Source organism: Schistocerca nitens, chromosome 4 (genome assembly GCF_023898315.1).
Source record: "Schistocerca nitens isolate TAMUIC-IGC-003100 chromosome 4, iqSchNite1.1, whole genome shotgun sequence".
Lineage (NCBI taxonomy): Eukaryota > Metazoa > Arthropoda > Insecta > Orthoptera > Acrididae > Schistocerca > Schistocerca nitens.
In genome coordinates, this window is record NC_064617.1 from 445,958,403 (window position 1) to 445,982,960 (window position 24,558).

The 24,558-nt window shown below is 43.6% G+C and overlaps 1 protein-coding gene across 2 annotated transcripts in view; it reads right to left on the minus strand.

The window, feature by feature from the left end:
• The window catches only part of LOC126253711 (phospholipid-transporting ATPase ABCA1-like), a 466,051-nt gene that overhangs the window by 371,040 nt on the left and 70,453 nt on the right, over positions 1 to 24,558 (minus strand). For both annotated transcript variants that reach the window (XM_049955246.1, XM_049955245.1), the window contains exon 3: positions 3,288 to 3,494. In XM_049955246.1, the coding sequence (XP_049811203.1) occupies positions 3,288 to 3,494 (207 nt within the window). The remainder of the gene's footprint in view (positions 1 to 3,287; positions 3,495 to 24,558) is intronic.

A 24,558-nucleotide genomic window follows, 5' to 3' on the forward strand; every position in this document is an offset into this window, starting at 1 on the left:
GTGAATGTTTGCCTGAAAACTATTAATGAGGCTTCTTGAAAGGTGAACAATAGTGCACTGGCCATATAAATGTGTATATGGGGGGTTGTGAAAAGTGAAAGTAAAACTGCTGTGAAACGCAACTGTGCATCTGTCAGCTACATCAGTTACAGTAGCCAGTACTGCACATCCACCCCGTATTTTTTCAGTCAGTGTAGCAGCCAGTACATCGACACCGAGGACAACAAAAGAAGAAAAAGTAGGCGAACCACTAAAAATGTGTTAAGGAATCCAATCATGCAGACTGATGCAAACAGACAGAAGAGGGATGCATCCAGTAACAGGTAGACAATAATAAATAAGACAACAGACCAGGGCAGCCAAAAAACTGGTGAGAAGAAAGGCACATAACTTGCAGCACAGACCAGGGCACTTCAACCAAAATAATCAATACAGTATTGGTCATCTGTTGCTGAATGCATTCTTTGTGCTGTTCCAGAGATTATGGTAACAATAAAGCAATCCATAATCAGTAAGTCATGAATTCCAGTACTACTAGACAACAAGTTTAGCACCTGAAATACGACAGCAAGTGATAGGTAGTGGGCAGCGGCAGTATATTTAAGTTCTAGGGCTCGACATAGAATTAGCCTACGCAACTCCTTTTTGTGGGCATGGCCCATAGGCAATGTTACCTGCTAGATTATGTTGCCTGCTAGATTTTTGTCTCTCTACATTCTGGTGTTCTATCTGGACTGTTTTCAGTCTGAGACACTGTATTAATGTTTTTACAATATTGACCATCCTGGATTTTCCATTTACCTGCATGTTCAGTGTGCCACTATGCTCTGCAATAGAGATAGTACAATGTGCTGTTGAATAGTCACTGTTTGTGTTATCAATCATAATTATGAAATTGTGATCTCATAGAATGGTGTAAGTACACATTAAGATAAAAACAATAAATTTTTCAGTATTAAACATTTGAAGCAACTGTTTTGCAGCAGTACAACACTAGTGGATTTGGATTAATACGAGACACTGTTGTTCTCGCAAAAGTAAATTATTGCTCTTAAATTTGTTCAGCAGTTACTACATACACTGAGGTGGTAAAAGTCATGGGATAGCAATATGGCTGTAGTGTCACATATGCAAGGTATAAAAGAGCAGTGCACTGGCGGAGCCATTACCTATCACCACAGATAATGGAAATGGCTGACGGCCATCAGTTAATAACCGAAAGCAGCAGCGATTGCATAGAGTTGCCAGTGCTAGCTGACAAGCAACAAGGGGGAGAAATAGCAGCAGAAATCAATGGGGTTGTATGACAAATGTATCCATTAGGACAGTGTGACAAAATTCGGCATTAATGGGCCCTGGCAGCAGACACCTGACCCAAGTGCTTTTGCTAATAGCATGACATTGCCTGCAGTGCCTCTCCTGGGCTCATGACCATATCAGTTGGACCCTAGACGACTTGAAAACTGGTCTGATCAGATAAGCCCCGATTTCCTTTGTAAGAGCTGACGGTAAGTTTCGGATGTGATACACACTCCATGAAGCCATGGCCCCAGGTTGTCAACAAGGCACTGTCCAAACTGTTGGTGGCTTCATAATGGTGAACTGATCATTGACTGGAAATAATCATGATCAGCTACTTGGAGACTATTTGCAGCTATTCATGGACTTCATGTTCTGAACAATTATGGAATTTTTATGGATGGCAATGCATCATGTTACCAGGCCACAATTGCTCACTATGGTTTGAAGAATATCCCAGAGCTTTTGAGTGAGTGATTTGGCCACCAACATCAGCATAGCTCAATATTTCTGCAGAGGACTTCCAACGACTTGTTGAGTCCATGCTACAGAGCTGCTGGACAATGCCGGGCAAAAGGTGGTCAGGCATGATATTAGGAGATATCCCATAATTTTAGTTGTGTACAATTGTACATCTTCTGATGTAGCCACCATTAATCAGTGTCAAAAACTGGTAAAAGTAAAATTTTGTTAATAACAGTTGGCTGCTTTATACGTATCACAAATCGAATTTAAATTTTATGTTTCATAAATTCCTGTGTAGCCCTTGTGTATGTAAAACTGGAATGTGGGTTGTGTCACTTGAAAAGGATGTCTTGTACATTCATGCATTTTATACTGTTGTCCAGCATAGTATCAGAATCAATATGTGCTACTGCAACAACAGAGCCAGCCATCACGGAGGGATCACTCAGAAACAAATATAGCACTACCTCCAGCTTTTCCACCCTTCAACAAAGGAGAACGAGAACAGGATTCCTATTTGTGCTTGTTGCAACAACACTGCAAATAATCCAAGGACAATTTACAGTGTTATTCCACATCTCCCATGAGCTGCATGTGAAATGTTACTCCCCCCCCCCCACCTACCCCTTGTCAGACACAGTAGCACTGCCTTTCAAGAAAATGCGTGGACTTTCATTGCCTTATTATTAGTAGAAGTGCCATAATGGTAGTCTTATTACTCATGGATCACAGATTTAAACTCTTCCTTCGAAGTTCAAATTCCAAAATGTTGTTTCACCATTTAACAATTCCTATGTCAAATTTCTAATTGAAGACATTCCTGTCCAACTTGCGCCTAATCAATAAATTTGAAATGAGGCACTAAAATGATATGAAGCATCTATGAACAAGTAGTTTGCATTACGCAATCATTCAAACAGGAAGGTTAAACCCTAATCGCCCTTGAATGATGACACCAATAGAAACAGAGCACAAGCTTGGATTGGTGAAGGCTGGGAGAAGACATGTGTAGGGCTCTTTCAAAAGAATTATCCTGGCATTTGCTTTGACTGACTTAAGGAAATAGTGGGAAACCTGTTTATACAGATGGCTACATAGATTTGCACCATTGTTTCTAGCAATGAGTCAAGTACTTTAGCACTGTGCCACCTAGCTCATTGCAGTCGTTCCAAATAGTTCAGGGAGTCAACCAACATTTTGAAGTAACTCAAGAGGTAGTGACAGGATTCTCACAACACTTTTCATGTATTTCATGCTGGCCCCCTTATCATTTGACACTGTCAACTGAGTCTTCGCTAGAATTAGTGCACACACAAAGTTCAGTAAAACATCTTAAGCGTCTGCTACCATCACATTTGACGTATCTCAAAAACCATATCACAGGTGACAGTTTGCATCAATGGGATACTTGCACGACCTACCATAAACAGCAGCATGTCACGGCAGTTTGTCAAAACATGGAAATAAATCTCTTTAACATACAGTGTTCATTATGGATCTAACAAAACAGCTATTGCACCTACCAGATTCAACATTTGGTCCTTCTGGGGCAGCTTCCGAAAAAGTCGCTTCTATATTTAAAGTTGCTTCTGACCTCACCCGATACCTTAAATTTGTTGGTATTTCATCTTCTTTAATGTTATCAAATATTATACCAATGAACTTGCCACCACCTTCAAATGCGTTATAAGCACTTACAATATCATCTTCACTCTGTACGCCAATGATTGCTAAAATAAACAAATCATTAATCAATATATATTGAAATGCACAGTACAACATTTTTACAGTAATCCTCAAACAACATTTTTACAGTAATGCTCACAAGTTGCATTATTAGCAACACCACATTTAGACTTACCAGCAAATTAATGCTTACAGAGCACATTTACAAGCCCAATCACCCTCCACACAAAATACAACAGTCCCATACTCACGGAATGAATGTTGGGGAGCAAGTACAGGAACCCCACACAGCCATCCTGGGAAAGTTCCTAGTGTATGTGGTTTTCCATTACTTCCCTCTGACCTGTTATGAAGTGTCAAATGTGTACCTGTGTTGTGTGGTTGACTGTGCTTGTACAGTGTATTCTTGTGTTTGTGTTATGGATGAGAGGAAGGAAGAGGTTCATCCTCTCCCTTCTTCTCATCCATAACAACAAAAACCCAAGAACACTGTGCAGGGTTTTCTCCAACAGCATCTGATACTGAACTATGAAGTTGAAACACTGCACACAATATCATTATATTTTATTTATAGCACAATGAGTATAATATTTATGTTGCCAGGGCAAAGAATTAATCAAAAATGAACAATGAAAGTACTGTTATATGTCACAAACATTTCACTTTTATTATTTTATTATCACATTTTCCTACTTCTACAACTGTTTTTATTTCATTCCCAACACCCGATCCCTTTCTCCTACAATTCAATCTAACATCATATTCGATACACTATCACTTTATCTACACTCAACTTTCTGGTATTTCAACACGTTTTCCACGTTTAGATCACATCATTCAAATCCAGCACTCTCAAGCAAGATGCTAATTGATGAACCTTGCATCAAAGTTGAAGTTGATATAAAATGAATCACACACCATTTCAAGCTTATCCTAAACATATGTACATACAGAATACACAGCTGATAAGGCTTTACACACACTGATCACCCAGAACAGTTATGATCAAATACCTAATAGCTGGCATGGAAGCAGTAAGGTCTTGGTAGTTCGCTGGAGGGAGTTGACACAACATCTCCACACACACGTCACCTAATTCCCATAAATTTTGGAGAGGTGGTTGTTGAACTATGATGCCACATTTAAATTGCACCCCGATGTTTTCGATCGGGTTCAGGTCTGGCAAGCTGGGCGGCCAGAACATCAACTGGAACTTGCCACTGTGTTCCTCGAACCATTTCACTTCATCGCACATCCCACCTTTTAACATGGTGCATTATCTTGTAGAAAAACGTTACTGCCATTGTTAAATACGATTGTTATGAAAGCGAGTCATGGTCTGCAACCAGTGTAAGATATTCCGTGGCCATCATGGTGCCTTGCACGAGCTCCACTGGACCCATAGATGCCCACATGAGTGTTCCTCAGAGCATCTGCAATGTTCTGCCACTGCACTAACATCCAATGCCCATTTCAGTCATAGTTGCTGATGTCGTGGTGTTAACATTGGCACATGCATGGGTTTTTGGCAGTGGCGGCCCACTGTTAGGAGTGTTCAGTGCACTGTGCGCTCAGACACACTTGTACTCTGCCCAGCATTAAAGACTGTTAGCACTGAAGTTAGTTCTGCCACAGTTCGGTACCTATCCTGTTTCACCAGTCTGTCCAGCCTATGATGTCTTACATCTGTAATGAGGGGTGGCCACCCAGCTCCACAACATATGGACCTGGCTTCACTGCGTGTTGAAGACACTTACCACAGCAGTCCTTGAACACTCAACAAGTTGTGCAGTTTCTGTAATACTTGTGCCGGGCCTATGGGCCACCACACACTGTCCTCAGTGAAACACAGATATATCACGCACCTTCCCCATTCTATAAACTGACAGCACTCACTGATACCACATGTACTGTGCATGTGTACAACCATCACTCATTCCTCACCAGGTGACGCTGCTATTACGTGGACAGGTTTATATCAGTAGTAGGTCAATGTTCATAATGTTCTGGCTGATCAGTTTAAATACTTCCAACAATAACTCAGACAGTTCAGGAACTATGTACATCAAAGATGACCATCAAATCATCATCCACCTATTGATAAAGACCACTACAGTTTTATCTGGCAGCTTTCAGCTGAGTCTGCATTTGTCCTCAAATAATCTGAAATCTTCCAATGAAGTAAATTTTAAAAATGCTTCAAAACAAACTATTCTGGAAGTCACATACATTCTAAATCCTGTTACAGGTGCTTGCACTGTCTACCACTCTTATCTTTCCATCACAGGACAGATATGTCTATACCCTTCTGCAATGGCAGATTTCTGCTTTCTTTGCCACTTGAAAAGAGTGCTAGCATCACACATGGCACCATATTCTTAACTTAATTCTTCTACACATGTGCTATTACACATATCCTTTCCTGGCATTTAACTGAACATGTTTTAAACTTTTTCCAGTATGTTAATCAACTTCATATTTAATCATAACTATTTCATTTGTGTATGTCATGATAACAAACCAATGTGACAATATATGAATAAGAACATTAGCATTTATCCTAATCTCCCTGAGAGATTGAAAACTGGCTGGTCATCGGCCCTAGTTACACACTACATCAGAACCTAATAATGTCTGTGAAATGGCAAGACAGAGAACAATAAAAGTGACTTAAAAATACTATATACCACAGATTAGACACAAAAATGTACAAATAATTAGTATCGCAGTACAAGATCTCTGACTGTTAACACAGTATGATGTGATGCACACAAATGCAACCAGAGTCTTTAAACATTGTGGAATGGAATCCAAGGGGACCTGGATTTGTTCCTGGGGAATCATTCTCATAATTTTTTAATGTAACTTCACAAAGCATAAACAGTGATTGCTACAAGACTACAATGAACAACATGCAAACAAACTGTATCAAAGATACATCCAATTGTCGACAGGCCATGAGAATAAGCATTTCAGGGAAGCAACAGTACCCATAGTTCAAAGAAAAAAGCTTGAACGTTTCTCACAATATGTGCCTGGGCATGTCACTGCTGAAATCAAATGTGTAGAACTATCTAAAGTCTACCTAACTGATACTCCAGTATAACTGCCTAGTCTTCCACAGCCAAAACTGGTTGACAATGACGTTTTCCAAGTATTTTACCACATCATAAAAAAAAAAACAACTATACTGGAGAAATCAACATTTTGGCCACAGTTACAGAAGACCCAGAAGAAGGTAATTGTAACCATGCTAACTATTATGTGGCAAGACAGGTAAACACTGTTGACATACCCTTCATGACCCGAGTACCAGGTGGCATATTTCACCAGGATAAATCAAAACTCTACACTACAGTTCACACCTCAGACACACTGAGGAATGTGTGGATCCTCGAATGTCATGCTCAAGTCCTCTGATTCTACACCCATAGAGCAAGTCTGGGATGCGATGACAAGACAGATACAGGGTGGTTATAGTTAAACTTTCACTACTTGAGAGGGCCCCCATGAAAAACTAGTGATCGTATGAGAACGAAACTTTGTGGAAAATGTGCAAGGACACATGGAAGGGAAATAATGAATAAACCAATAAAAGAAACACATTTTAATTTTCATATGAAAGGGTAACATTCACTAATTGTGCATCATGTTTACACTCCAGGTTATGAACTTTGCTCAATATGACAGCCTGTAACCACACAAGAGATACCACTTCATAACTGTTTGCAAAACTTTTCAAATAGTGGACAGTGGGCTGGTTATCTGTTGTGACACCCTTCATGCACTGTATGAAGATCAGATTAGATTAGATTAGATTTACTTTCATTCCAATTGATCCGTAGTGAGGAGGTCCTCCAGGATGTGGAACATGTCAGAAAAACAACAATACATGACAAATATTTACAACTAAAACAAATAACTGTGTACAGCATTCTCAGCCATGGCAACAGTAACTTCTTCAACAACTTGTGGTGCAATTGGCTGTCAGCATCTTTCAAGAGCAATCCACAAACACCAAGGTAATTCGAAATTCTGAATCATGTTCTTCAATTCCTTGCAGAAAGAGAACCTCTCCATATTCCTTTAATGCATCGATACTACCGAAGAGCAGGAGTGCTACTGTGATGTTTTGAAAAAATGGCTTTACAAGTATAGCCCTACTCACCTTGTGCAGACCCAGTTGACCGTCTGCAACTGTTATGCACAATGATGCTTGTGTTTCAACCCTACATCGCTGTACCAGTACCTGCACCTAACAGCAAGTCATAAAACTAACAATACTAACAACTCAAATCCTGTAGCGTACCTATACGGTAAATAGTTTTTGGTCTATACTAGCTCAAGCAGTTAAAGTTTAATTATAACCACCCTGTACCATCATAACAGCCTCCAGCCAGCAATTTTCATGAAATGACATGGTATTTGTTTCAGACATGGCAATAAATTCCTCCAGATATCTGGAGCTTTTTGCTTCCATATCACAATGAATACAAGAGAGTATTCATGACTGTGGGGGTCACACAAAATACAGATGTTGTTGACTGGCATCAGTTCAGAATAGAATGAAAGTTTAATCATCTAATACGTGCTGTTGTTGTTGTTGTTGTCGTCTGCAGTCCAGAAACTGGTTTGATGCAGCCCTCCATGCTACTCTATCCTGTGCAAGCTTCATCTCTGAGTAGCTACTGCAACCTACATCCTTCTGAATCTGCTTAGTGTATTCATCTCTTGGTCTCCCTCAATGATTTTTATCCTCCAACTTCCCTCCAATACTAAATTGTTGATATCTTGGAAAAAAAAATCCATGAAGTCTGATAAATGCTTTACTTTTATTTCAAGGCAAAACACTTTCCGTTCCACTCAAACCATGATCATTAGGTGCAATTTGCAACTTGAAATGTGTGTGGTTTCTTGGCACAATAACATGTGCACTAACTTTTTTGTTATGGTTTTATGGCGCAAAACTGCTACGGTCATTAGCGCCCAGTCTGTGACTTAGGAAAAGGTAAAAAAACGAAACTGGAAACCAGCAGCAACGGGAGCAAAACTCAAAAAAGTGGGGAAACCAAAAACAGAAGGAAAGCTTAAAAACCCATTATAGAAGGGGGATTGTTTGCCCCCAAAAAGAGCTTCAAATTACTGACGTCATCTCACTGGCACTAACGAACTTGAGAACTCAAGAACGCGATCGGCTGATCGCATGTCATCTGCTAAAATGGAAGATATATCAGGCGACAGCTGTAGACTGGTGCGTAACGGAGTAAAATAGGGGCACTCGAGTAAAAGGTGTCACACCATCCACAGTTGAGAGCAGTGGGGACAGAGTGGGGGAGGATCGCCGCTTAAAAGATGTCGATGGCTAAAAAGACAGTGTCCTATCCGGAGTATAGTTAAAATTACCTCCTCCCGACGACAAGTTCGGGAGGAAGAGGTCCAAGCACAAGGAAGAGCTTTCACGTCCCACAATTTATTATTGGGAAGTGTCGACCAATATGCGTGCCGTAAAAGAGCAACACGACGACATAAAACACTCCGTAGATCGGCGAAGGGAATCATGCGAATAGCTGGCCAAAGAAGAGAGACTGCAGCCTTGGCCCCTATATTGGCCACCTCATTTCCAAAGATACCAACATGCCCTGGGATCCAGAGGAACGGCACAGAGACGCCCCCCAAGTGGAGCAAGTGGAGGCGGTCCTGAATCCGGTGGACCAGAGGGTGGACAGGGTAGAGAGCTTGGAGACTGAGGAGAGAGCTAAGAGAGTCTGACCAGATAACATACTGTATCCGCTGATGGCGACGGATGTATTGGACAGCCTGGAGAACAGCGTAAAGCTCCGCAGTGTAAACCGAACACTGGTCGGGAAGCCGAAATCAATTTGGGGTGTCACCAACAATATAGGCACTTCCAACACCAAACAATGTTTCTGAGCCATTAGTGTAAATAAATGTGGCATCCTTCATTTGTGCGCATAGAGCAGCAAATGCCCGACGATAAACAAGAGAAGTGGTACCATCCTTGGGAAACTGACAAAGGTCACGGAGCAGGCAGGTCCGGGGCCGGAGCCAAGGTGGTGCTGTACCCCAAGTTGTCAAGGGAGTTTTAGGAAAGTGGAAGGAAAGAGAATGGAGCAGCTGACGGAAGCGGACTCCCGGTGGTAGTAGGGAGGAAGGGTGGCCAGCATACCCTAAATCCAAGGAGGCATTGAAAAAAATGTCATGGGCTGGATTTGCAGGCATGGAAGGCAGATGGCTAGCATAACGACTCAGAAGGACAGCTCGTCGATTGCACAGCGGAGGTTCAGCAGTCTCAGCATATATGCTTTCCACAGGGCTGGTGTAAAAAGCTCCAGACACTAAATGTAATCCACGGTGGTGGATAGAGTTGAGACGCCGAAGAATATACGGCCGAGCAGAGGAGTAAACTATGCTTCCATAGTCCAATTTCGAGCGCACTAAGGCGCGATAGAGGTGGAGAAGGACCACTCGGTCTGCTCCCCAGGAGGTACCATTCAGGACACGGAGGGTGTTGAGGGATCGCAGACAGCGAGCCGAAAGATAGGAAACGTGGGAGGACCAGCAGAGCTTTCTGTCAAACATAAGACCAAGAATTTAGCGACGTCCGCGAACGGAAGGTTGACAGGGCCTAGATGTAAGGAACGTGGAAGAAACTCCATACGATGCCAAAAATTAACACAAACGGTCTTACTGGGAGAAAAGCGGAAGCCGGTTTCGATGCTCCCAGAGTGGAGGCGATCGAGATATCCTTGAAGACATTGTTCAAGAAGGTTGGTCCATTGAGAGCTGAAGTAGATCGCAAAATCATCCACAAAGAGGGAGCCGGAGACATCAGGAAGGAGACAATCCATAACTGGATTTATAGCAATGGCAAACAGTACAACACTTAGCACAGAGCTCTGGGGTACCCCGTTTTCTTGGGAGAAGGTACATGAGAGAGTAGTGTTCACCCGCACTTTAAATGTGCACTCTGCCATAAATTCACGAAGATAAAGGGGCAGCCGACCTTGAAAGCCCCAAGAGAACAGTGTGCGAAGGATGCCTGTCCTCGCAACAGGTATCGTATGCCCTCTCCAGATAAAAAAATACCGCTACTGTTTGGCATTTCCGGAGAAAATTGTTCACGATACAAGTGGAGAGAGCAACAAGATGGTCAACTGCAGAACGTTGCTTTCGGAAACCGCATTGGGCAGGTGTTAAAAGACTGCGGGACTCCAGCCACCAGGCCAGACGGCAATTCACCGTACGCTCCAAAACCTTACATACACTACTCGTGAGAGAAATGGGGTGATAGCTAGAGGGGAGATGTTTGTCCTTTCCAGGTTTCGGAACAGGAACGACGATAGCTTCCTGCCATCGTCTGGGAAAATTACTGTCGGTCCAAATTCGATTATAAAGGCGAAGGAGGTAACGCAGACTATCGTATGATAAATGTGGATACCATCCAGTCCTGGGGCGGAAGAGCAAGAAGAAGAGAGTGCATGTTGGAGTTCCCGCATGGAGAAAACAGTATTTTAACTTCCGCAATTTTGAGAGGAGAAGGCGAGAGGTTGCACTTCCGCTGCACGTTTCTTCGGGAGAAATGCTGGCGGGTAATTTGAAGAGCTCGAAATCTCAGCAAAGTGTTGACCCAATGAGTTAGAAATTGCGACGGGGTCCACTAATTTGTCATGCGCAACAGCGAGCCCAGAGACCGGGGAGAAACTAGACGCTCCAGATAACCGCCGAATCCGACTCCAAACTTCCGAGGAGGGAGTGAAGGTGTTAAAGGAGCTAATAAAGAAGTCCCAGCTTGCCTTCTTGCTATCACGGATGACACGACGGCATCGCGCACGGAACTGCTTACAGCGGATACAGTTGGCAAGGAACTGGGGGGCATTGGGGCAATTCAGAGGTGCGACGTATTGAACGTTCCGCAGCTGCAAGAATAACTTCTGTAATATGAGTGACCTCATCCTTGATGCTAGGAAAGTGACGGTCATCGAACGTCGCTAGAGACGAAAAATTGTCCAATCGGCTTGGGCAAACTTCCAGCGTGTCAGGCGCATATATGGCACTTGTGGCTGCAATCGAAGGACACATGGAAAGTGGTCACTCGAGTGTGTATCAGCAAGAGCGAACCATTCGAAGTGCCAAGCTAGCGGAACAGTACCGACCAAAAGGTCCAAATGAGAGAAATTTGTCGTGGAGGCAGACAAAAACGTAGGGTCCCAGTGTTGAGGCAAACAAGATCCGCTTGGTGGAAGACGTCTACCAACAGTGAGCCGCACGGACAAGGATGCGGAGATCCCCAAAGCGGGTGGTGGGCATTGAAGTCCCCAACCAGCAAATAGGTGGCGGAAGCTAACCAAGAAGATGTTGGAGATCAGCTCGTGCCATTGGTGTGGACGATGGAATGTAGACAGTACCAAGAGAGAAGGTGTATCCAGAAAGGGAAAGACAGACAGCGACAGCTTGGAAGGAAGTGTTTAAGGGGATTGAGTGATAATGGAGAGTACCATGGACAAGAATCACGAGTCCTCCATGTGCTGGAGTGCCTTCAACAGATGGGAGATCAAATCGGACTGACTGAAAATGGGGGAAAACAAAGCGGTCATGGGGACGCAGCTTTGTTTCCTGAAGACAGAAGATGTCCAGTGAGCAGGATCGTAAGAGGATAGACAATTCATCCTGATTGGCTCGAATGCCGTGGATATTCCAATGGATAATGGACACAGGGTGGACAGAAAATGGAAGAATGTGGCCAAGGTTGCCCTCAACTCAACGACTGATCAGAGCTTGCGACCGACAGCGTGGAACAGCATTCAGCCGGAGGCAGAAGATCCTGATCCATAGGTTGTTCGGGAGCAGCTCCTGCCACCAGCGATTAGCCGGTTGATCGGCCGCCAGCAGTGCACCTCAGCGACACAGGCAGTGCTGCAGATGAGACACGCCGTGGCGGAGAAGGAGAGGAACTGAGTTTCTTATTAGCCTTTTTGAAAACAGAACGTTGAGATGAAGGAGGAACCGATGGTTGAGAAGTTGGGGTACGTAAAAAATCTTCACGAGTAGGCTCTTTTTTAGAAGTCCGGGTGTTTGATTTTGGGGCTCGAGATTTAGCAGAACCCGGTGGAGGGTGAGCCATAGAGTGAACAGGTGAGAGTGGGGAGGTTGAACGGGCGATCTTTGCGCTGGCCGATCTGACGACTGTGTTTGTTGGCCGAGGAGAGACAAGGACAGTGCTGTATTTACCTGTGTGAGGCACAGTGGGCTTTCGACTGGCGAATAACTTTCATGCAGCAAAGTTCAACACCTTTTCCTTCACTCTGATTTCCTGAATGAGCCGTTCGTCTTTAAAAATGGGGCAACCTCTAGAGGAAGCAGCGTGGTCACCCATACAGTTGATGCAACGAGGGGATGGAGGTGGACAAGCACCCTCATGGGCATCCTTGCCACACGTAACGCATTTGGCCAGATTGGAACAGGACTGGCTGGTATGATTGAACCGCTGACATTGATATCGACGCGTAGGGTTTGGGATGTAAGGGCGAACGGAAATTATCTCATAGCCCGCTTTTATGTTTGATGGGAGTTGAACTCTGTCAAATGTCAAGAAGACAGTACGGGTTGGAACAATGTTCGTGTCAACCCTTTTCATGACTCGATGAACGGCCGTGACGCCCTGGTCAGACAGGTAGTTTTCAATTTCCTCGTCGGACAATCCGTCGAGGAAGCATTTATGAACGACCCCACGTGATGAATTTAAAGTGCGGTGCGCTTCCTCCCAAACAGGGAAGGTGTGTAGCAGTGAAGTATGCAGCAATTTTTGTGCCTGGAGGGCACTGACTGTTTCTAACAAGAAGGTGCCATTTCGTAATCTGGAAAAAGACTTTACAGGACCTGCAATTGCGTTGACACCTTTCTGAATAATGAAAGGGTTGACCGTGGAGAAGTCGTGACCTTCGTCAGACCGAGAAACAACAAGGAACTGTGGCAACGATGGAAGAACTGTCTGTGGCTGAGACTCATTGAACTTACGCTTGTGAGCAGACGTAGTAGATGATGAGGAAACCATTGAGGAAGTATCCCCTATGATTACCGGCGTCTCCCATGGTGCGCTCCTTCCTTGTGGGGGCCCTCTCCAAGGGCACTCCCGCTTTAGCTGATTGTTCACACCTCAGGTCACACCTCCCGACAAACGGACGGAGGGACCAATCAGCTTGGGTAATCACCCCTCCCTGGGCCTGGCCATGACCAGGGGGTACGTACGTGTCCTACCTGTCTACCCGGGGCGGGGAATTATGCGTTACCCTGTCACCGTCTACGCATGAGAATGCGTGGGTCGGCCTTCAGACACACACAGGGAGGAAAAAAGAGAAAGGGAAAAACAAAGAAAGGGAAAGGAAAGAAGAGAGGTCTCAAAAGCCATAGCGAAGAAATGGGTAAAGAGAAGAGGTAAGGAAAAGAGAAGGACAAAGGAAGGACAGACTTGCCAGCAAAGAAAGTGAAGAAGAGAGACTGTTTTCCATTTTCGAGCGTCCGTCTCCAGACGTAGGCACAAAACATGTTCCCAGAGGGGGAGAAAGGGAAGGAAAGAGGCGGAGGTGGGGAGGGGGGGCGCAGATGGGGGATGGGGAAGGATGCGGAAAAGGAAGGTATGCAGCCCAGAAAAGAAGGAGGGCCACATTAGGTCCCGTACTCGCTACGCACGTATCCACAAAAGAGTTGTGGACCCCCTGGGAGATGCGCACTAACAGTCTGACTTGCAGCAGACTGCATAAAACAATCAGTTCAGAAAGTTCCACATCTGCTGCAGTAATCCAGTGTCAAGTAAACACCAAATAAAACTGTAGAGTCTATCACCACCAGACAGACAACAAACCACAGGCTTCTCACTATATATAATCATGTTCTAACTGCACTCACCATACGGCTTTCTGTCTGCTTGTATAGATTAGTTGGTCTCCTGGAATCTCACTGGCTTCCCATTTACCTGTCCCATGAACTGTGGACCTTGCCGTTGGTGGGGAGGCTTGTGTGCCTCAGCGATACACATGGCCGTACCGTAGGTGCAACCACAACGGAGGGGTATCTGTTGAGAGGCCAGACAAACATGTGGTTCCTGAAGAGGGGCAGCAGCCTTTTCAGTAGTTGTAGGGGCAACAGTCTGGATGATGGACTGATCTGGCCTTGTAACATTAACCAAAACGGCCTTGCTGTGCTGGTACTGCGAACAGCTGAAAGCAAGGGGAAACTACAGCCGTAATTTTTCCCGAGGACATGCAGCTTTACTGTATGATTAAATGATGATGGCGTCCTCTTGGGTAAAATATTCCGGAGGTAAAATAGTCCCCCATTCGGATCTCCGGGCGGGGACTACTCAACAGGACGTCGTTATCAGGAGAAAGAAAACTGGCGTTCTACGGATCGGAGCGTGGAATGTCAGATCCCTTAATCGGGCAGGTAGGTTAGAAAATTTAAAAAGGGAAATGGATAGATTAAAGTTAGATATAGTGGGAATTAGTGAAGTTCGGTGGCAGGAGGAACAAGACTTCTGGTCAGGTGACCACAGGGTTATAAACACAAAGTCAAATAGGGGTAATGCAGGAGTAGGTTTAATAATGAATAGGAAAATAGGAGTGTGGGTTAGCTACTACAAACAGCATAGTGAACGCATTATTGTGGCCAAGATAGACACGAAGCCCACAGCTACTACAGTAGTACAAGTTTATATGCCAACTAGCTCTGCAGATGATAAAGAAATTGATGAAATGTATGACGAGATAAAAGAAATTATTCAGGTAGTGAAGGGAGACGAAAATTTAATAGTCATGGGTGACTGGAATTCAGCAGTAGGAAAAGGGAGAGAAGGAAACGTAGTAGGTGAATATGGATTGGGGGGAAGAAATGAAAGAGGAAGCCGCCTTGCAGAATTTTGCACACAGCATAACTTAATCATAGCTAACACTTGGTTCAAGAATCATAAAAGAAGGTTGTGTACCTGGAAGAATCCTGGAGATACTAATAGGTATCAGATAGATTATATAATGGTAAGACAGAGATTTAGGAACCAGGTTTTAACTTGTAAGACATTTCCAGGGGTAGATGTGGACTCTGGCCACAATCTATTGGTTATGAACTGCAGATTGAAACTGAAGAAACTGCAAAAAGGTGGGAATTTAAGGAGATGGGACCTGGATAAACTGAAAGAACCAGAGGTTGTAGAGAGTTTCAGGAAGAGCATAAGGGAACAATTGACAGGAATGGGGGAAAGAAATACAGTAGAAGAAGAATGGGTAGCTCTGAGGGATGAAGTAGTGAAGGCAGCAGAGGATCAAGTGGTAAAAAGACCAGGGCTAATAGAAATCCTTGGGTAACAGAAGAAATATTGAATTTAATTGATGAAAGGAGAAAATATAAAAATGCAGTAAATGAAGCAGGCAAAAAGGAATACAAACGTCTCAAAAATGAGGTCGACAGGAAGTGCAAAATGGCTAAGCAGGGATGGCTAGAGGACAAATGTAAGGATGTAGAGGCTTGTCTCACTAGGGGTAAGATAGATACTGCCTACAGGAAAATTAAAGAGGCCTTTGGAGAGAAGAGAACCACTTGTATGAATATCAAGAGCTCAGATGGCAACCCAGTTCTAAGCAAAGAAGGGAAGGCAGAAAGGTGGAAGGAGTATATAGAGGGTTTATACAAGGGCGATGTACTTGAGGACAATATTATGGAAATGGAAGAGGATGTAGATGAAGATGAAATGAGAGATAAGATACTGCGTGAAGAGTTTGACAGAGCACTGAAAGACCTGAGTCGAAACAAGGCCCTGGGAGTAGACAACATTCCATTAGAACTACTGATGGCTTTGGGAGAACCAGTCATGACAAAACTCTACCATCTGGTGAGCAAGATGTATGAGACAGGCGAAATACCCACAAACTTCAAGAAGATATAATAATTCCAGGTGTTGACAGATGTGAAAATTACCGAACTATCAGTTTAATAAGTCACAGCTGCAAAATACTAACGCGAATTCTTTACAGACGAATGGAAAAACTGGTAGAAGTGGACCTCGGGGAAGATCAGTTTGGATTCCGTAGAAATGTTGGAACACGTGAGGCAATACTAACTTTACGACTTATCTTAGAAGAAAGATTAAGAAAAGGCAAACCTATGTTTCTAGCATTTGTAGACTTGGAGAAAGCTTTTGACAACGTTAACTGGAATACTCTCTTTCAAATTCTGAAGGTGGCAGGGGTGAAATACAGGGAGCGAAAGGCTATTTACAATTTGTACAGAAAGCAGATGGCAGTTATAAGAGTCGAGGGGCATGAAAGGGAAGCAGTGGTTGGGAAAGGAGTGAGACAGGGTTGTAGCCTCTCCCCGATGTTATTCAATCTGTATATTGAGCAAGCAGTAAAGGAAACAAAAGAAAAATTCGGAGTAGGTATTAAAATTCATGGAGAAGAAGTAAAAACTTTGAGGTTCGCCGATGACATTGTAATTCTGTCAGAGACAGCAAAGGACTTGGAAGAGCAGTTGAACGGAATGGACAGTGTCTTGAAAGGAGGATATAAGATGAACATCAACAAAAGCAAAACGAGGATAATGGAATGTAGTCAAATTAAATCGGGTGATGCTGAGGGGATTAGATTAGGAAATGAGACACTTAAAGTAGTAAAGGAGTTTTGCTATTTAGGGAGTAAAATAACTGATGATGGTCGAAGTAGAGAGGATATAAAATGTAGACTGGCAATGGCAAGGAAATCGTTTCTGAAGAAGAGAAATTTGTTAACATCGAGTATAGATTTAAGTTTCAGGAAGTCGTTTCTGAAAGTATTTGTATGGAGTGTAGCCATGTATGGAAGTGAAACATGGACGATAACCAGTTTGGACAAGAAGAGAATAGAAGCTTTCGAAATGTGGTGCTACAGAAGAATGCTGAAGATAAGGTGGGTAGATCACGTAACTAATGAGGAGGTATTGAATAGGATTGGGGAGAAGAGAAGTTTGTGGCACAACTTGACTAGAAGAAGGGATCGGTTGGTAGGACATGTTTTGAGGCATCAAGGGATCACAAATTTAGCATTGGAGGGCAGCGTGGAGGGTAAAAATCGTAGAGGGAGACCAAGAGATGAATACACTAAGCAGATTCAGAAGGATGTAGGTTGCAGTAGGTACTGGGAGATGAAGAAGCTTGCACAAGATAGAGTAGCATGGAGAGCTGCATCAAACCAGTCTCAGGACTGAAGACCACAACAACAACAACAACCACAACACATAGGTAGGTAGTAATGTTGAAAAAATGTTCGAATGTGTGTGAAATCTTATGGGACTTAACTGCTAAGGTCATCAGTCCCTAAGCTTACACACTATTTAATCTAAATTATCTGAAGGACCAGCCGCACAGTCCGTCACTGCAGCACCTTAGACTGCTCGGCTAATCCGGTGCAGCAGTAATGTTGACAACAGGGATAAGAAACAACTGCATGAGAAATGAACATGTATGGTTCATGTTGGTCTGCAGGCCAGAGGGCAGGAATAATCTATGCCGAGAGACTTTCTTCCCTTCCACCCCAATGCCAACCCTACACATGGGTAAGAAAGAAATGGATTATACATGTCCCCCCTCCCAACGGCAGATGCAAATGGCATCCTTAAAAGAAAGTGAAAAGGCTAAAAGTGTAAATTAATACCACCAGGACCAACAGTAGTAAAACAAAGTGAGAGAAATAACAAGAATTGAAGGCTAGAATAGAACCCACTGTCTTGGTAGAACCATAAAAACGAGTTCAATTGTTCTTTTGTTATCAGTTATTAACAACAATAGGGAATCTTGATGTTTGCATTCATCAGGGTGCTGCAAAAGTAAAATAGGGTGTGGCAGAAAAAGGTCTAGCCACATCTAAAAGTAATTAAAAACAGAGCAAAAGGACGATGACCAGGGCAGCTGGTGGAGGAGGTCCTCCCCAGGACCAGTACACAGTGGGAGGCACCCTAACTCCAACCACCCCCACCCCCCCATGCCCCCCCCCCCACCCCAACTCCAAACATCCCCCTCCCAACTCCTTCCTGAAAGCAGTTTATCATGTTAGATTTGAGCATAAACATCACTTGTGAATCTGGAATGAGCACTGCAGAATAAGATAAGATTGGTTGGTTGGTTGGTTTGGAGATAGAGAGAGCCCAAACTACAGGGTTATCAGTCCACGTTAGTAAATTGTCGATGTGTCTGTAGCAAGATCACTGAGTTACTCTGCAAAATAAACAGTAGTAATGTCAATATAGTATTAGGTACCGAAAGCTGATTGAAACAAGACATAAATAGCAGTGAAATTTTGAACTCTGATTGGACAATGTTTAGGAAGGATGGGACTGATGCTATGGGAGGTGGTGTCCTCATTGCAGTTAAAAGCTGTTTAAATGCAGTTGAGATTGATACTGGGTCGGACTGTGAAGTAGTCTGGATAAAGCTGTCAATCAGCCAAGGACTGACCATTGTATTAGGAGGTTTTTATAGACCACCAGCATCTGCAACAAATTTCGCAGAATGTTTCTGGGAAAGTCTTGAGTACATAGGAAGTAAATATCCAAATTATCCATTAGTTATAGGTAGAGACTTTAATCTGGCAGCCGTTGACTGGGAAAAGTCCACGTTTATCACAGGAGGCAGAAGCAAAGACTCATGTGAAGTTATTCTAGGAGTGCTCTCAACATACAACCTTGATCAATTGTCTGGAAAACCAACTTGAGATGGGAACATATTAGATATCTTGGTGACAAACAGACCAGATCTTTTTGAGGAAGTTAATCTAGAAGAAGGTATTAGCGACCATAATGTCATTGTGACTTCTATGTCAGTGGAACTTGCAAAAAAACCAAAAAAACAGTAAAGAGTTTTCTTTTTTGGGAAAGCAAATAAAAGTGTCATTAATGAATATCTTCATAGTCCGCTCCAAGCATTCACTGCTGGACACAAACATATTAAGCATCTTTGGTCGGAATTTAAAGGTATCATCCAGCACATGCTACAGAAATATGTGCCTAGTAAAAATATAGGGGAGGAAAAGGATCCACCTTGGTTCAACAAACATATTAGGAAGTTGCTGAGAAAGCAGAGAATTTTACACAGTTGTTTTAAACATAGTCACTGCCTTGCTGACAAGCAGAAATTATGCGAAATGAAAGCAGCTGTCAAAAGGTCAATGATTCTTTTAACTAATTTGGAAGCAAGATTTTATCTACAGATTCTAAAAATAATCCCAAAAAATTTTGGTTGTATGTAAAACCTATGAACGCTACAAATAATTCAATACATCCTCATGCTGACAGTACGGGTAATGTAACGGATGACGATAAACAGAAGGCCGAAATTCTAAACCTAGCTTTCAAAAACTCATTTACAGTAGAGGACTGCAGCACCATTCCCCCTCTCAATTATCGAACAAATGCAAGGATGGTTGACATAGTGTTTAGTGTATCTGGGATTGTAAAACAGTTAAGATCCTTAGACGCCAGGAAGGCATCTGCCCCAGACGGTATCCCCATAAGATCATATATTGACTACACTACAAATATAGCACCATTCTTATTCATCATCTACCAGAGATAATTGGAATAGCGGAAAGTTCCACGGGACTGGAAGAAGGCCCAGGTCATAGCAATCTATAAAAAGGGTAGAAATTCAGATGCACATAATTACCGGCCAATTTCACTGACATTTATTTGTTGTAGAATCATGAAACATATTTTGTGTTCAGACATAATGACCTTTCTAGACTCTGAGAAGCTCATTTGCAGAAATCAGCACAGTTCTAGGAAACAGCAGTCATGCGAGACACAGCTGGCCCTCTTTGTGCATGATATACAACAGTTTCTAGATTCCGGCTCTCAGGTTGATTCCATATTCCTTGACTTTTGAATGGCGTTCAGCTCAGTTCTGCAATGTCGCCTGCTCCAAAAAGAGCACACTTACAGTATATCTGATGGCAGATAGATGTGGTCAGATAGAAAGTTTTCTAACAGACAGAGAACAGTATGTCATCCTGAATGGGGAGATTTCAACAGAAACAAGCGTAACACCAAGTGTGCCCAGGGCAGCGTATTAGGTCCACTGCTTTTTACAATTTACATGAACTATCTGGTTGATGGTATTAACAGCGGCATTAGACTGTTTGCCGATGTTGCTGTAGTCTACAGGAAAGTAGTATCAAAAAAAAGTTGTAAACAAATCAATGAGGATTTGCAGGAAATAAATGTGTGGAGTAATGACTGGCAGTTATCTCTCAATATCAGCTAGTGTGACTTACTGCATATAACAAAACGAAAATCACAATTGATGTATGAGTACAAACTAAATGCCCAGTCTTTGGTAGCAGTAACATCCATCAAGTATCTGGGTGTGACTACTCAAAATGATCTCAAACTGAATGATCAGATTACATAAGTAACGGGTAAGGCAAACTCTAGATTGTGGTTTAGTGGTAGAATCCTGAAGCGATACAGTCCTTCAGCAAAGGAAATTGCCTCCAATACTTTAGTTCATCCAGTCTTAGTGTATCGTTTGTCTGTATGGGACTCTTAACCAGTTGGGTGATTCAAGAGATTGAGAAGGTCCAAAGAAGAGCAGCAAGATTCGTGACTGGTACATTTAGCCATCGTGAGAGTTTTACAAATCTCATAGAAAGTTTGAAGTGGGACATGCTTGCAGATAGACGACGCGCTAAACGTAAGGGGCTGCTCACTAAATTCCAAAATCAGATATTCATCGAGGATGTAGAGCATATATTATTATCACAATGATCACCATTCAAAGATAAGGGAAGTTAGAGCTTATACTCTTATACTCAGGCATTCAGACAGTTGTTTTCTCCTTACGCAATCAGCGAGTGGAACAGATTGGGGGGGGGGGGGATATGACTGTGGCATGAACAGTGCCCTCTGCCACACACTGCTTGATGGCTAGCGCAGTATATATGTAGATGTAGATGTTTTTCCACATTCAAACAGGTCATGGAGTAAAACCATTCCCGAAAAGAGTCTGAGAAATAAAAAGGCAGAAAGCTAACTACGAAACACAGTGAAAGAGGAAACAAAAGAGTCAAAATGTGCATCCAACAGTGAAAGAGGAGAAGAAGGTATGGCTTGGGCTGGCTGATCGCAAGAAGAAGAAAGGATGAGCCAGCCACTCTACAACACACTAAAATCTCCAGCACAAAAGAGAAGGCGAGGGGAACATGACAGGGAAAAATGAACACCAAGGCAAACAAACAGCAAAGAAAGAGTGAGAAAGAGTTAAAATGGAGGGAAGGTAGAGGCCTGGGAGTGAAGTCCAAATACCCACACTTAGCCATTGAGACCTTGTCTCCCAACACTGTTGGCAGTGGGATGGGAAAGTTAGAAGTCTGCCTCAGACAGGCTAAAATTGGGCAATCCTAGAAAACGTGGATGACAGTCACATGGGAACCACAGTGACACTGAGGTAGGTCCTCATGACTGAGGAGGTGATTGTGAGTCAGCTAAGTATGGCCAATGTGAAACTGGCAAAGGACAACTGAGACCCTGCGAGTGGCTCATATGGATGAACACCACACAATTGTTGTCTCCTTAATAACACGTTGTTTATTTGATGTACTGAGGGTGGATCATTCAGTATTCCAGATTCCAAAAACTTTACGGCATAAGACCAACAGGAGATCAGTCTGCGGTGGGCCAATTGCCAGAGTTAGTTTACTGGTAGCCTGTTTGGCCAGCCTGTCAGCAATTTCATTGCCTGGGATCCCGACACGTTCTGGGGTCCAAATGAAGGACACTGAATGTCCACTGTTTCCAAGGATATAAAGAGACTTCTGGATAGTCATTGCCAGAGGGTGGCGAGGGAAGCACTGGTCGACAGCTTGTAGGCTGCTTAAGGAATCACTACAGATGACAAAGGACTCACCTGCACAGGAGCTACCAACTCTCCATTGAAAGCAGCCATCCAGCTGTTCAATATGGCCAATATGAGTATAAGTGAAGCCAATGCGGCCACTGATCAGTGAGTCGTCAGTGTAGACTATTTCTGAGTCCTGGAACTTACCAAAAACAGAGAAAAATTGCCGGCATAGGGCCTCAGGTGGAATTGAGCCTTTTGGGCTTTGTGATAGATCCAGATAAAGCTATGGCCGAGGCATGGACCATGGAGGCATATGTGAGTGGACCCACAGGAAAGTGTCGAGTGCAGTAAGAAGCAACCAAACATGGATTCCAATTGGAATCCCCAATCTGGGCAGCTGTTGCAGGAGATGGACTGCTGTGTTCAGGAAAAGGGAACAGTATTTTGGATGGTGAGGCAAACTACGAATGTGGGTAGTATAATTCGCAAGCATTTGTCACCTGATTCACAATGGAGGAACACCAGCTTCCACGAGGAGGCTATTTACTGTGCTCATTCAGAAAGCCCCCATCGCAAGCCAAACTCCACAGTGGTGTATAGGGTCCAGCAGCCACAATGCTGAAGCAATGTGAAACCATACACCAGGTTCCCATAGTCAAGACAGGACTGCACAAGGGCTTTATACAGTTCCAACAGTGTAGGGTGATCAACACCACAGTTGGTGTGGCTCAGACATCAAATAATATTAAGATGCCACCAGCACTTTTCCTTAAGCTGATGAAGATGGGAAAGCCAAGTTAAGCAGGTGTCGAAGGTAAAGCTGGTCATCGGAGTAAAGTTCCAGTTGTGGCTGGACAGTACGACGATGACAGAAGTGCATGATGCAAGTCTTGGCAGCTGAAAATTGAAAGCTGTGAGTGAGAGCCCACAACTGCACCTTTTGTATGGCTCCCTGCAGTCAAGGGTCAGCCACACCAACAGAAGAGGAGCAGAAAGAAATAAAAAAAATCAGCAGCACATAAGAAGGGGGGATACTGACAACCCCACAGATGCTTCGAGGCCATTAATGGTAATTAAAAGAGAGGGAGAGGGACGTTCAATAGAGAGCCCATTCCCTTGGATGTGGGGCAGACTGTGTGAAGCACGAACTGTAACTCTGAAAGTGTGAGGCAACAAAAAGTTCAGAATAAAAATCTGAACCAGGACCCGGAGACGCCACTTGTGCAGAGTAGTTAGGATGTGGTGTTACCAAGTGGTATTGTAGGCTTTTGTCAGGTCAAAAAAGATGACGATAAGGTGTTGACGCCAGGAAAACACTGTTAGGATAGCAGACTCCAGGTATACCAAGTTGTCAGTGGCAGAGCGACCTTGGCAAAAAACACCCTGGGAAGGAGGCAGACTGCCCCAAGATTCCAGGAGCCAACAAAACCACTAGCTCACCATACATTCGAGCAGCTCGCACAGAACATTGGTGAGGCTGATAAGATGATTGCTATCCACATCTAGCTGGTTCTTACCAGGCTTTAGCACTGGAATTATGATATTGTCCCACCACTGTGATGGGAATTCGCCACTGCTCCATTTGCAGTGTAGCCGGCAAGGAGGTGGCACTGGTAATCCGCTGACAGACATTTAATCATTTATGGATGGATGTGGTCTGGCCCTGGGGAAGTGTCAGGACTGTTGGCAAGAGCACTGAGAAATTCCCACTCACTGAAGGGAGCATTATGTGGCTCAGGGTGGCATGGAGTGAACGACAGGTGTCATCATCCCACCCATTGTTTCAGGAGATGAAAGACAGGGTGGTAATTCTCAGATGCAGAGGTGTGAGCATAATGCTCGACAAGTCGCTGTGCAATTACGTCAGCATCGGCAAGTACAGCTCCATGTGTGAAGATTCCAGGTATACCTGCAGGGGTCTGATATCCATAAAGATGTCTGAGCTTGGTCCAAACATGGGAAGGAGAGGTTCGTGTTGCAATGGTGGAGACGTATCTTTCTCAACATTCCTGCTTCCATCATTTGATGGATTGACGAACCTGGGTACGGAGCCATTTGAAGGCAATGTGGTGCTCCAGGGACAGGTGGCACTTATGACGTTGGAGAGCCCACCTACGGTCTCTAACAGCCACAATGATTTCCAGTGACCACCAAGGCACTGATTTTCACTGGGGGCAAACTGAGGAACAGGGGCTTGCCAATTCAGATGTCATAACAATGGCAGTAGTGATGGTTTG